Consider the following 13,172-nt stretch of genomic DNA (forward strand, 5'->3'; position numbering starts at 1 on the left):
AAACTATACCAAAGCCCATGTTTTTGAACGGAAACTTAATGCTCATTCACTAATCAAAAGATAACTTAAAAAGTCTTAACCCAAACAGAAGATCAGGCCCTAATGAGTAAAATTATGTTTGCATTGTAGCTAGAACTTTGTTTTTTTAAGTCTAAAACAAATAAGTTTTAAGAAAAAAAAAAATCAAAGCTGAAGATAAAGCAAATTATATTTCAACTCAGAACAGTCCTCATTTGCTGACATATTTAGTCTTTCAAAAGACATAGCTACCAGCATCACTCGGATTTGGAGAAGATTCAGATTTCCACTTTGAGTGCATTGTACCAAGTAAAAAAGAAGCAATTAGAAGGAGATTTTCTTTAAAGCCCATTATGCAAAACATCATTATCTTTGGTACTACCACTAACTACAATTAACTTTTCATTAATAAGCAAAAGAAATGTATGATTACTGACTAGAGAAAGAAAAGAAATATAAACGATTCATCTCCACAAAACGTCCAACTGTCTACAAACAGCATGACAGCCAAATCAGGAGTTAGGAGATGAGAAAATAAAGTTCAGCCAGGCACGAGAGGGAATGCTTGTAAGTTTTCAGTGCAGGATAAATACACTATACATCTTAACACCACAGCCAAGAGACTTAAATGCCTACTGACTAAAAGTTATATGAAGGTATGGAAAAAAGAATAAGAATGAAAGACCAACAACTTCTACATGAGACAGTAATATACTCATTCCTACTTAAAAACCTTCACAATTTAGCCTTACCATTTCTCTAGTTAAAAACAAACAACCTAGTACAGAGCTATAGGATATACACAGGTAGCTTTACTAGCTACTGATACAATTTTATGATGATTTTAAGTCACATCATCAGTATTTCTAACAAACCCAATTAAAAATCAACCTGTTAACCTGTTGAGTTCTGTTCTCTTTCCTTTTTAAACGTGTTCCTTAATGAATAGATTTGTTGCATTTTACCAGTACTTCATCGTATCTGTTAATACTAATTTCGATGTTGCCTTTTTCCTCCTACAGACCAGTCTTAATTGGAAAACAGCTTCAATACAGGATTTCTCCCAAAATGCTAATTCCATGCAACGTTAATTCCATGCAGTGTGCTAGACAAAGCAAAATAAACACATAAAAGGAGTGTAAGGGAGCCTGGGGAAGTGGGGAGGGGAAGATGGTTAAAAAACAAACAAACCAAGAAACACTGAGAAAAACAGTTTTAAAATAAAAGGCTTCTGAGAAACTTCTCAGCATCTTTAGAAAATACTGTGCCCTGTGAATCTCAAAGGAGGAGAGGAGTATAGTTCATTCTTCCACACTTATATTGTCTTCTTAGATCTCTCCAAATACTCTCCATACTCAGAAGCACTACTGTAGCTAAAGTTTTTAAATAGATGAGTTCATATTCAACTGAAATGCTATCTAAAGAAAATAGTACCATTAATAAATCTGTCAAAATCTAACTACATACACAGCCTCTTACTAAGTTATACAAATACATTAGGTCTGGGTCAATCTATTTTTTAATAAGTACTTGCCTGAATAATGTAAATGCATACAGAAAGTTACTGAGATTCAAGAATTATGAACAAATAACTTAAGGGGAAAAAAGTCTTTTTGTCACTTACTAATGTCCAATTCAATGGCATGGATTCTGTAAATACCCAAAATAATGGTAATTCAAACGCAACAGGAACAAATCAATTGGTCAAATCAAGTCAGTCAGAGAAATCTAAGATACCAACACTTTGGATTTCTCTGGAAGGCCTCTATTCCAAATCATCACTTCCCCCGAGGGTATGGGAAATTTTGTGGTAAAACTTCTTAAAAAGACCATCACAGACAGATAGAAATACATTTGCCTAAAATTTAAAATAAATGGAAATATGTATTTTTGCTTTATTCACCAAAAATTATTACATTTTATCTTCCATTTTTATCAAATGAAAAAACTATAGAGAGGCAAACACTAAAAATAAGAACTAAGTTGTAACAGTGTAAAGTCACAAGTAACCACTGAAAATAGTCACATGTAACATCTACTATCTCCATAGCCTATAATGTAGTAAAGAACATGTTTTTGTTTCATTCATTCAACAAGTATTTTACTGAGCACCCATGCTGTGCCAAGAACTGTGCTCAGCACCTGTGGACTTCTTAAAAAGTACAAAAGACAGGCCCTGCCCTCTGAGAGCTTACAGTCTATTACGTGCTGGAAAGACAGAGCAAATACACCATTAAACAAAACAAATCAAAATTAAGTCCCAAAATAAGTAAAACAGAGTTACAGGCAGATTTCATAGGATTTTATTTTAATAATTTGAAGGGGAGGTGTACGCTGGGCGAAGTATGCTGATCTCCCGGAGAAGGCAGAACTTGAAATGGCAGAACTTAGATAAGGAAAGTTCATGGTGGTAGTGAGCTGTGGGCAGGAGAGCATGAATAGCACAAGCTCAGTCATGAACTAATACAATCACTCAAGATATCATAAAAAGATCAGCCTGGGTTCAAATTAGGGAGTATAAAGACATGCAGCTCAGAATCATGCACTGAGTTGTACTCTGGGAGATTCTTTAAAGTTAAATTGTGGAATTTAGACATTATGCCATAGGTATAGAAAAACACTGGAGGTTCTTGGGCAAAGAGACAACATGCGGAATTCTAAAAGAATTTGAGGGGGCAGGCCTGAAGCAAGAAAACCAGCTCAAAAGTTGTTAAAAGTATCCTGGGCATGGGAGTGTAACTACTTGGGTCCAGATGGCAGCAGGAATAAACTCAAGATCTGTTAAAGCCTGCCTCACTTGCATTTAAGAACAAGAAAATCAAACTCATTTGTGAAAAGCATTCATTTATCAATTTATTGAACAAAGGCAAAAAAAGTACTGAATGATTAGAATTAGGGAGGCATTACTAAAAGAATTTTGTTTTTATGTCCATGTCAACCCATAAAATCTCATACATATCACCTGTTCTTATCAAATGATCTGAACTGAACCATAGGTTGTTAGAGCTGAAAGAGACCTTAAGTCTTTTACTCTACTTTTCTCATTAAAAGAAAAATTAAAAAAAGAAAGAGCCACCTAAGAGATGGCTTTCCGTGAAGGCAAAATCACCTGTGATAAAGGTAGGACTTGGATGTCATTTGTGTAGAAAGAACAACAAAAATGAATAAGATGTGAAAACCTTTTAAAAGCAAAACATTACTATGTAAATAGAAAATGGCCTCACATACAATCACATCTTAAGGTAAATCTCTACTGCAAACTTTTGAGTATTGCCACCAAGCAGGGAAATTACTTTATTAATAATGGTTTTTTAACCAGTGATAAAACATTATTTAATTTCCATATTAAAGTCTATACAACTTTCAAGGTCCCTTTCAAATGTAAGATTCTGTAATCCTGTAAAAGTAGAAGGACAACCTTCCCATATGAACATACAGTAAGAGGCAAATTTAACCTATACAATAGATAACCGAGATAAACTTGAAATCTATTTCTTAGTAGTAACAGATTCAGCCTGAATTCTAAAAAGGGCACAGGTTATCTCCTGAATAAAAACAAACAAAAAACTCCTTCAGAAAACCATAATGCTCTTTTAAATAAATAACTTGATGCATTTGAAAAATTCTAACTTCTGTATGTTGTTATTCTGTCCAGTCAGCATTTATTTTACAAACAAGTTTTAAAGTTTCATGTCACGTTGAGTAACATTCCAGTAAGACTGGAATCATTTAGCAAGTAAGACTGGCACCAATTTTCATTTTCAGCTGTTCCTAGAATGAGATATTAATGTGAACTAGGTGATATACATGAAGGTTCCATAACCTTCAGTACCAAAGTCTAAAAAATGTGTAAACTGATTTTTAAAAATTGAATGGCAGAACCCTACCAACTTTGTGTCAACACAGTGAATTATATAGGCATTCTGCTGTTTCTCATTAACTTCTGACCGTTAATACCTCAGAGTGGGTGGACAGAAAAAAGATAATTTTGCTAATTGTTAACTTTCATTTTTAAGCAAGTTGCTTACGGGGCTTTAAATTAGATTTCTAGATTACCTGAGTATATTTAAATTATCTATGCCCTCCCAGTCTGTTACCAAAGCTCAAGTAAGAATTAGTTTTACCAAGATTTGGGCCCCATGTAAGTTAGATATTAAGAGGAAAAAAAGAGACAACCTAATTTTAAGGAAAAACAATGGGGATTCTCTTGGGACCCTAACAGCTGGACTCTTAAGTCACTCCTTCATTATCCTAACAGGAGCCAACAGGGAGAGAGAGACTTTTAAACATCCAAATAGTCAGGTACACTTAAAGGTACATGGCATACACTGGTCTAGGAAAAAAGAAGAAAACCACAAGGTAAAATTCAAAGTATTTGAACAGATGTGTACCAAATAGCAAGTAATCTTACTAGGAAAATGGTCACTGATATAGCTAAAGAGAAAGGGCCATAAAGCAACTGTGACCAGCTTATGTCAATGAGATACACAAAAGTACTTAAAAAAAAAAAAATAAAATCTGCATTTTACTAGAAATGACTAGCTGGTGTCTTGGTTTGGTAGTGCAATAGCACCATTACAGCAAGGGTAAGCAGGTCAATCCCTTGCAAAACTTACCTTGATTGGCCCAATGGAAACAGAAGGCCCCAGAAAAGAGAGAAGCATCTGGCAGTAGCAAATTGTTTTATTTTATCTTTCTGTGGAAAGAAACTAATTTTAAATAAGAACCAGAGCATTTAAAGAATAAATATTTTTTAAAGCTCATTATCTAGTTAGAGCAGCTCTACTAAGAAAACCAGAAGAGCTCCTTGCTGCTTAGAGATGGAAAGAAACAGAAGAGGAATCAGAGTTGTTTCTCCATCACCTAAGGGAGTTTTAAAACTTGTGTTATTCTAGAACAACAGAATAAATGGTTCTTAAAAAAAAAAAAAAAAACACAAACAAAAAAAACCCCCAAAAACTCCTACAGGCAGAATCTTTTGGGCCTGGTGTCTTTGAGTAAAGATTTTTATACAAAATTAAGGGCTACATTACAAATAAAAAAGAAGAAAATCACTTGACATTAAGCCCTTCTACTCCTAAGGTTAAGTTAAAAGAGAAAGACACAAAGCAAGCTCCTTTCTCCACTACAATTTCACCAATAACTTAAAATATCAAGGTTGAAGTGATTATCAACATAAACAGTATTAATTAGCAAAAAGACCATACCTAATTGACCGGCTTTCCAACATATTTTATCAGCCTAAATTTTTGATGATTTCTTGAGATACTCAAATGGAAAAACTTCAGCCACCAAAGAATATGTGTATTACAGAACCTGACAGGGGGCATAAAATTATTCATGGTAACTGAACCTGTTACCTTTCTTGGATGCTTCTCTAGGAACTCAGTTCTACTGAATTCACTGAGTCAGCATTAAAACCTTTTGATCTACATCACTCCCACAAAATGTCCATTTACAATTTATGCTGGGGATGAAAGGGACAGCTCAAAAGCAGGAGTGCAGAAGCAATAAGCATTTAAAACCAAAACAGAAACAAAATACTGTAAGTGGAAAATGAACCACCTATTTGGCACTGTCCTATGAAGAATCAAATTAGAGTAGAATCTCCCTGCTCTATCCCCACTGCGCACACGCACACACACATACAGAAAAAGAAGCTATTTGAGGAATAAACTTTATTCTAAGGCAAAGACCTAAACAATTGCTATTTTTAGATTCTAGGCATTTATGTGGTCCATGGACATAAATTATGTTGACCTATAAAATAATATTCACTCTTCAAACATTAACTTCAACTGACATACTTGGAAAAAGAAAGTTATTAAACTAAAAAGACTATATATACAGTTACTTGAAAAAAGAACTCCTAGTTTTGTTATGGTAGAAAATAAATCTTTTATACAGAAGACTTTTCCTTACATTCAAAATTTGATTAGTGTCATGACTCAACATTTGACTTATTTGACAATATTATTTTGACATAAACTAATCCTTAAACAGCTACAAATATTGACCCAGGTTTTGAAACCTTGACACAATGATACCACAGGCAAAAATAAACAAACAAATACAAAATAAAACAAAAACATTCTTACTTGTCCCATTGGCGGCCCTCCCATAGGGGGCATCATTTGCGGCATCATTCCATGAGGTACAGGAGGCATATTGGCTCTCTGACCCATAGGGTGCATTCCCATTGGGGCATAATGCATGCCGGGGTGCCCCATCTGAAAAACAGGGACAATGTAAAAATCAGCAAGTAAGAACAAATGCTTCTCAAAAATCTGATTTCAACAAATTGGTTCCGTGCAATGGCTTATTAGACCAATGTGTGATTCAATTATTGGGTCAGCTTATACTTTGTCTTAAAGAAAATGCACCACCCACCAGTATTTACAACGAGCTTGCAACTGATCAAATTACAGAACCAGGAAAAGTTAAAATAATTACTGGACAGCTAGAGTACAGATTTTATTTTTTAAAGCAGGCTGCTTTAATCAGTTACTAGTTAGCTTATTAAACTTGGGGAACATGAATGTTAAAACCAATTTAAATACTGTTATGGGTGAAGAAACCACAACTTCGTTCTGTTTCACACAGAAGATAGCTAGTTAATGTCTTAACAGTAACTATTATTAAAATTTATGTTTAATTTTAAACTTCGAACAAGAATTTACCAAATTAATTCAGATAAGAGCTGGTCTTTAACACAAACAATATGCGTACCCAGGGACACTTAACTCCTAACATATGAACATATTATTTCCTAATAGAATCTTCAACACAAGTAAAATTACTTCTGCCAAAAAAAAAAAAAATTCAGACTAAGGTCTATCACTCAGAGACCCTAAAAACAAACGACTAATACATCCATCTTAATTCCCTTTTAAAAGACAACTATTTCTTTACCTGTATGCCTTTTGTTCCAAGTCTTAAAACCAGGTAATTATCCCTTGCCAATCTTCCCAACTGTACCCCTTGCAGACACCACTACTACTGGCGAAAACAGATTTTAGCAGCCTCTTTCAAAGTCTATATAATCAAGTTTCCGCCTCCCCCTCCCTGCTACAGCGGGCCTACCTCTCCAAAACGCTCACCCCGCCCAAGGCCCAGCACCTCCACCGCGCATCTGTCTAGGCCAAGCCCAATGGGAACTTCCAGGGACCCACATCCTTCCCTTTGTGCATCCCCGCTCTCCATTTTTCTTCCTCGTTACATAGCCCACCATCTCGAGCTCTTTCTTCGTCCACTCTTATCTTCTTCTCCTTTTGGAAAAAGCTTCCTGCCTCTCTGACTTCGTTTTTCATTGTGCCGCTTTCCCCCTGCTCCACCGATCCCTTACCGAGGGCCGTCTCCTCAGGAAGCCGTCAGCAGAGACCCAAGAGCTGGAGCAGAGGCTTGAGCCGGACAATCTCCGCTCCCCGTCCCCGGGACCCCGCGAGGGAGGATGGCTCTCCATTTCACTCACCATGAGGCCTCCGCGCTCCGCTCCCGTCCCCGGCCTCATCGTCGGGCTCAGACTGCTCCGCCGGCGGCCACTGCCGCTACACATACCAACAAGAAGCGATCTGAGTGGCTGACGCCCGCTCGGGCCAAAGGTTAAAGGCTGCCCTGCGCTACGGGGCGGGATCAGCGGGGCCAATAAGCTGACAGGCTTCCCCACTGTCCAATCAGAGTGCGCTGCCGACACGCAGCTCTGCGGCGATTCGCCCTCAGCCTCAGTCGGCGTCGCCTGCATGGAGGGGGGGGAGGGGGACGGAGGAAGTTTCTGCGCCTCCGCCGGGAAAACTCCACCAACTTTCCCCGGGGAAGGGAAGACAACCGTGTCCCAGCTTCCCGAGCTTAGACCACCTCACCCCGTAGGGGGTGGGGCAGTTGGGGCTTGCCACCTTCACCCGCTCCGCCCGAGTTACGTACGCCCCACAAACCTGAGGCTGCCCGGGGTAGGGTGGGGTGGGTGGGGGTGGGGTAAGCAGCTTCTAGCGTTAGCGGTGGCTGGGTCCAGGCGCGCGCGGGGGTGCGCGCGCGGTGCTCGAGGAGGAGGAGGAGGAGGGGGCGGGGAACAGGAGAGGAGCGGGGGGACTCAGGAGACGGTTCCAGCTCCGTAAGCACCAGCTGGACAGCCCGCGGAGGGGGCGGGAAGGAGGCGTGTCGAACACCGTGGAGGGAAGTTGTGATAGGGGCGGGGAGAACAATGCGAAAAGAAAAGAGAGAAGGGCAGTTAAGGGGGGGGGGGAGTGGGGCGGCGAGCCGTCCTTAAGGAAAAGAAGCCAGATTGGAGTAGGAGCGTATAGCGGAAGAGGGGAGAAAGCATATCGGTTCGAAAATGCGAATCAGAGGGGTATGGGCGGGCGCTAGGACCGGGCGTCGAAAAGAGGCGGCTTTGGCGGGGCGCGCGCCTGTCTCGAGGTGACGCGGCCGTGGCGGAGGTCTCTGGCCGGGACGAAGCACTGCAGGGAGAGGAGACTTGGCTACCTTTGGCCTCCGCTCGCCTCTTTCTGCGCACTTCTCTGCTTCCTTTGCTTTCTGCTGAACGGGGGTCATGCGCTGTCCCAGGGGCGCCCAGCCTTTCTTTAGGTCCCACTGCACCTTCCCCGCCCAGTTGCACACCTTTGCGCACCCCTACGCGCCATTGCGGGGTGGTGGAGGCTGTGGGGGGGCTTGGCCGCGGATTGGCTGCTGCGAGCGCGGGGCGGGGCGGGTGGGAGTCTCTAGACCTCCGCCGGCCTTCTGATCTTTCCCGCCATGTCGTTCGTGGAGAGCGGGCGGCGCTCCGCTGCTGTTCGCGGTCGTTTCGACACCCCTGTCACGTTTTCCCGGCCGGCGTTTTCCGCCTTCACGCAGGGCGATAGTTGGGGTGAGGGTGAAGTGGATGAGGAGGACGGATGCGACCAAGTGGCCCGTGACCTGCGGGCGGAGTTCTCGGCCGGGGCGTCGTCGGAGCCTAGAAAGGGCTCGCTACTCCAGCGGGACGGGGACGGGTCTCCAGTTCTACTCGATAAGCGCAATGGCATTTTCTCTGCGGTTGCGAGCGGCCGAGCCCAGGCTCGGCGGTGGCCGGTCCAAGTCCTCTCAATTCTTTGTTCCCTGCTGTTCGCCATCCTCCTCGCCTTCCTCCTCGCCATCGCCTACCTGATCGTAAAAGGTACTGAAGCTCCGGCCTTGAAAGTCTGTCCAGAATAAAGTTGAGCCTGGACGTGGCTCTTGCCTTTCATCTCTCTCCTCCCCGTCAGAGGCTGGCAGGCTGGTAGCGTCTTTCACCCAGAGTCCTCGTTGGCACCTTTCTTTGCTCATCTCCTTTGTTTTGTTTTGTTTTCTGAATGGTGGAGGACCCTGGTCCAAGCTTAGGAGACACATTTTAAGAAAGGGTCTTGATTAAATGTGTACTCTTGAAGAAACAATATAGTCATTGAACACTTGGGGTGAAATGTTTGCAAAATTAAGCAATATGTAGGACAATAGTCATTAAAAGAGGGTGAAAAGTGTGTGTGTGTGTAATTAAAATAGGCTATACGTATTCAAAGGCTTTAATCCACAAATGGTTAATGGTGTGCTATCCGCTGATCCCTTTGAACACTCACAGAGTTCCAGAAAGAGAGGATTTCCATCCCACAGCCTAAAGTTCTACTTTTATAGATCAAATAATTAGCTCCTCTTGATTTTGTATTAGGTTTTCAACCGAGTGTAGTGGTAAAGTTTTATAACAGGAGCTAGATAACATATTACTTCCCTGATTATTAGTTTTATTTTCTTGAGTGTGATGTTTAAATATCAGCCAGATTGGAATAGAAAGAGATGTACCATGAAAGATTTTTCAAAATTTATATTGTAAACTATATGGCTGGATATTTATGTTACAGTGGAAAGAATCAGGCCAGAGTTTAAATCTCAGTTCTCATTCGTGTGTGACTGTGGCCAAGTTATTGACAAAAATTAAAACAAAAACTACTTTAGTTCTATGAGAAGCACCCAACAGGTTGCCACTCAAGTATTAGTTTTACTTCACTAAATAGAATTAAATCAGCTCAACTCCAGTTTTAATTTTTCCTCATTGCTTCCAGGCTCCTACTGGGCTGCAGATGGCAGCTAACAACTCAGGCTTGATTTTCATACACAAGACAGGTTGGAAAGTGAATGTGAACCTCTTTATACGATGATATTGGGTGTAAACTACCAATGTTAAATATGTGGGTGCCAATGTTTCATTCTTTTTTCACTCCCCTCCTTTTTTTCACTGTATCTCAGAGTTGTAGGTTATTTCCTTTGTGCTGTGAGAGATTTCCTTTATATCATTAAGTCACAAAACTTTTCAAGTGGAATCCATTGCGGAAGACATTGAGTTGTGCTTACTTTTGAGAATGGAAGAAAGGAATCTAATATGCTGTGTAATATGCATTACATAAAATATTTTCTGAGGCACCTGGCTGACAGTTGGAAGAGCATGTGATTTGAGGTTTTGAGTTTGAGCCCCACATTGGATGTAGAGATTAAATAAATAAACTTAAAATATTTTCACAATAACTCTTAAGAAGCTTAAGAAGCTTTGTGTATATATGGCAGTTGACTCATACATGCTTTATTTGCATACTGAAGGTCCAATAGCTGATAAATGGAATCAGAATTTGGACCCATTTGTTTCTGACTCCAGAGCACTTTCCACAGCACCACAATATTTATCCAGCTTTTGAGCTACTATTCAAATTGTAAAATCATCTTTTTTACTCAAGCCCCTTTTTTTGTATTTACAGAGTTACATGCTGAGAATTTAAAGACTGAAGAGGACATAGACACTGGGCTACTAGGTATAAACTTAACTGTCACTTGATTTGCTTTTGAGTTCATTTTTATTTTTCAGGATCATGCTTAAACTCTACAAAATTTTGGATAAAATAGTTAATCCCTTCTGCAGTTCATTCAGTCTTAATTTTTTATTCGTGTTTGTGTGTGGTAAATTTTATTAGATTTTCTTTTTATATATACTTGGTGTGTATGTGTATACACCACATATGCTAGAAATACAATTTGAACACAACTGTATGTTTCAAAGACCCAGAGACTATTTTTTTATTTTTTATTTTTTAAAGATTTTATTTATTTGACAGAGAGAGACAGCCAGCGAGAGAGGGAACACAGGCAGGGGGAGTGGGAGAGGAAAAAGCAGGCTCCTAGCAGAGAAGGAGGGGCTCCCAGAACACTGGGATCATGCCATGAGCTGAAGGCAGACACTTAACGACAGCGCCACCCAGGCGCCCCAAGACCCAGAGACTATTTAACATTTTCTGGTTACTTTCTGGAAAAGTCTCCCTATACCTTTTCCCAGGAATTAAAAACATACAAAAAAACTTTCTCCTGAACTTAGCAAGGATGACATCTTAAGCAGACCTCAGGAGAAATTTAAGTTTATATCTCCTTATAAGCAACTTGTTTTTTAAAAAATGTAAAAAGTATTGGGCATACTTGCACAGGTTAATGATGACTAAGAGTCATACTTGAGTTTCTATATACAGAGGGGCACCTTGGTGGCTCAGTCCTTAAGCATCTGCTTTCAGTTCAGGTCATGATCCCAGGGTCCCTGCTTCTCCCTCTCCCTTCTGCTCCCCCTGCTTGTGCTCGCTCTCTCTCTGTCAAATAAATAAATAAAATCTTAAAAAAAAAAAAAAAGAAAAAGAATGCCATACAGATTACTAGTGAAAACTTCAAAGGTTATTTATCTGGTAGTTCTTTCTTTTTGCCAAAATGATTTTGAAGTGTCCAGAACTTTACCTGTTTGGGATATTTTACTCCTGTTTGCTGGAATTTATTTGATTAGTCACTCTGAATTGGAAAAAAAAAAAAATGGTTAAGTTCCTATCCTGCATGTCACCCCCTCTCCCAATTTTAGCTGACCTATTTAATCTACCTCTTCAAGGCTAATGCCCTCACAATGATACAAAATACAGTCTGACTGATTTTGCAGAAGGGGATACCTTTATCTTCAAATTATAGAAACAAATTAGTTAGATGTCCCATGAAAACTTCTCTGTGGTCTTCTCAACTTCTTGCATGAGAAAATGTACTTTACAGTTACACATTTTATCAGTGTATGTTGTTACACTGTTTGTCTCTAAAAACAGCCAAGATTATGAGGCTTTCCATAGCATTTATTGATCTGTCAACTTGATGCAGCAAGAATAGAACAGAATTTTAAGAATGAGGCATGAATTCTACATTGCTATTTAAAAGTTGGCAAACTTCATTCGCATTAATGAAAAGCATAGGTGGCACTTGTCATCTGAAGGAACGGCTTGTTCGGTATCAAAAGGAATATAATAAGGCTTTGTCATTGCCCTGCTTCTTTTTCCACTTCCAGTTAGTCTGGTATTGCTTTTAGATGTGCCTGATAGATAGCTAATACTGTGACAGCAAATATGAAGATCAGTAAGTGTTTGCTAATGGCATGAATTCACTTTCAAGATTCAGGAACAATCTCAGGAGTGAGGAGAAATTGCTGTATCTTTATGGCAAAAAAACCCCTCTTAAACAATAGTTATGCCAAAACAAAAATCCTTATTTTGAACCAATGCTTTAGTGGTCAAATAGAGAGTATACTCAACATCTAGTGGACTAATTCGGTCAGTTTCCTGGGGATAACTTTAAAGTGGGCATAATTATCTTTATAACAAATATTCCTTATAACGTGTAATAGAAAATGCTTTTCTCTAGCAAGGGATAGAATTCTTAACCTGTCTCAGAGAAGCAGTGCCTAGGTGATTAAGTTCCTATAAAGTTGAGGTTACTGAAATAACACTTGCCCTTACCTTGTTCTAGGCTGGAATTCTCTTCCCTTGGGAGAAAAATACAATATAATCTCTTTACAGAAGAATGTTTTGAGTTGACTACTACCCTCTGGTTAAAAGTCCAGTTGAGACAGCTGATTGTTGAAAATAGGCCAGGTTTTTTTTTTTTTTTTCAAATTTTGACTTGTATTCAAATCAATCCTGAGTTAACTTAGATATGAAGAAGGATTGCTGCATTAGCTTATCCATGAAGTAATGCCTGTGGAATTATATCCTTACCTGTTTACAATTGATATAAAAGTTTTCACATGAAGAAACAATCTTTAATAAAAACTGTGTTGAATTTGTGCATTATTTGCAGGAAAAGCAGAATGC

At 39.6% G+C, this 13,172-nt stretch overlaps 2 protein-coding genes across 12 annotated transcripts in view; one reads left to right on the top strand and one right to left on the bottom strand.

Moving 5' to 3' along the window:
* Positions 1 to 7,759, bottom strand: part of PRPF40A (pre-mRNA processing factor 40A) — a 54,262-nt gene extending 46,503 nt beyond the window's left edge. For 3 of the 9 annotated variants that reach the window (XM_045781788.2, XM_045781781.2, XM_045781775.2), the window contains exons 1-2: positions 7,364 to 7,753; positions 6,117 to 6,248 (exon numbers count right to left, since the gene is read on the bottom strand). In XM_045781788.2, the coding sequence (XP_045637744.2) occupies positions 6,117 to 6,248; positions 7,364 to 7,573 (342 nt within the window). In that variant the 5' untranslated portion in view covers positions 7,574 to 7,753. Of the gene's footprint in view, positions 1 to 4,634; positions 4,715 to 6,116; positions 6,250 to 7,363 lie in introns of those variants that run through there. The other 6 variants (XM_045781804.2, XM_045781797.2, XM_045781812.2 and 3 more) reach the window with 4 other exon arrangements.
* A 935-nt stretch (positions 7,760 to 8,694) lies between these two features.
* The window catches only part of ARL6IP6 (ARF like GTPase 6 interacting protein 6), a 154,240-nt gene continuing 149,762 nt past the window's right edge, over positions 8,695 to 13,172 (top strand). Inside the window, exons 1-2 of one of the 3 annotated variants that reach the window (XM_087860818.1) lie at positions 8,695 to 9,166; positions 10,770 to 10,823. In XM_087860818.1, coding sequence (XP_087716944.1) covers positions 8,767 to 9,166; positions 10,770 to 10,823 — 454 coding nt within the window. In that variant the 5' untranslated portion in view covers positions 8,695 to 8,766. The remainder of the gene's footprint in view (positions 9,167 to 10,769; positions 10,824 to 13,172) is intronic. The other 2 variants (XM_045781858.2, XM_045781848.2) reach the window with 2 other exon arrangements.

Source organism: Ursus americanus, chromosome 1 (genome assembly GCF_024610735.1).
Source record: "Ursus americanus isolate L20-20 chromosome 1, mUrsAme1.1.p, whole genome shotgun sequence".
Classification (NCBI taxonomy): domain Eukaryota; kingdom Metazoa; phylum Chordata; class Mammalia; order Carnivora; family Ursidae; genus Ursus; species Ursus americanus.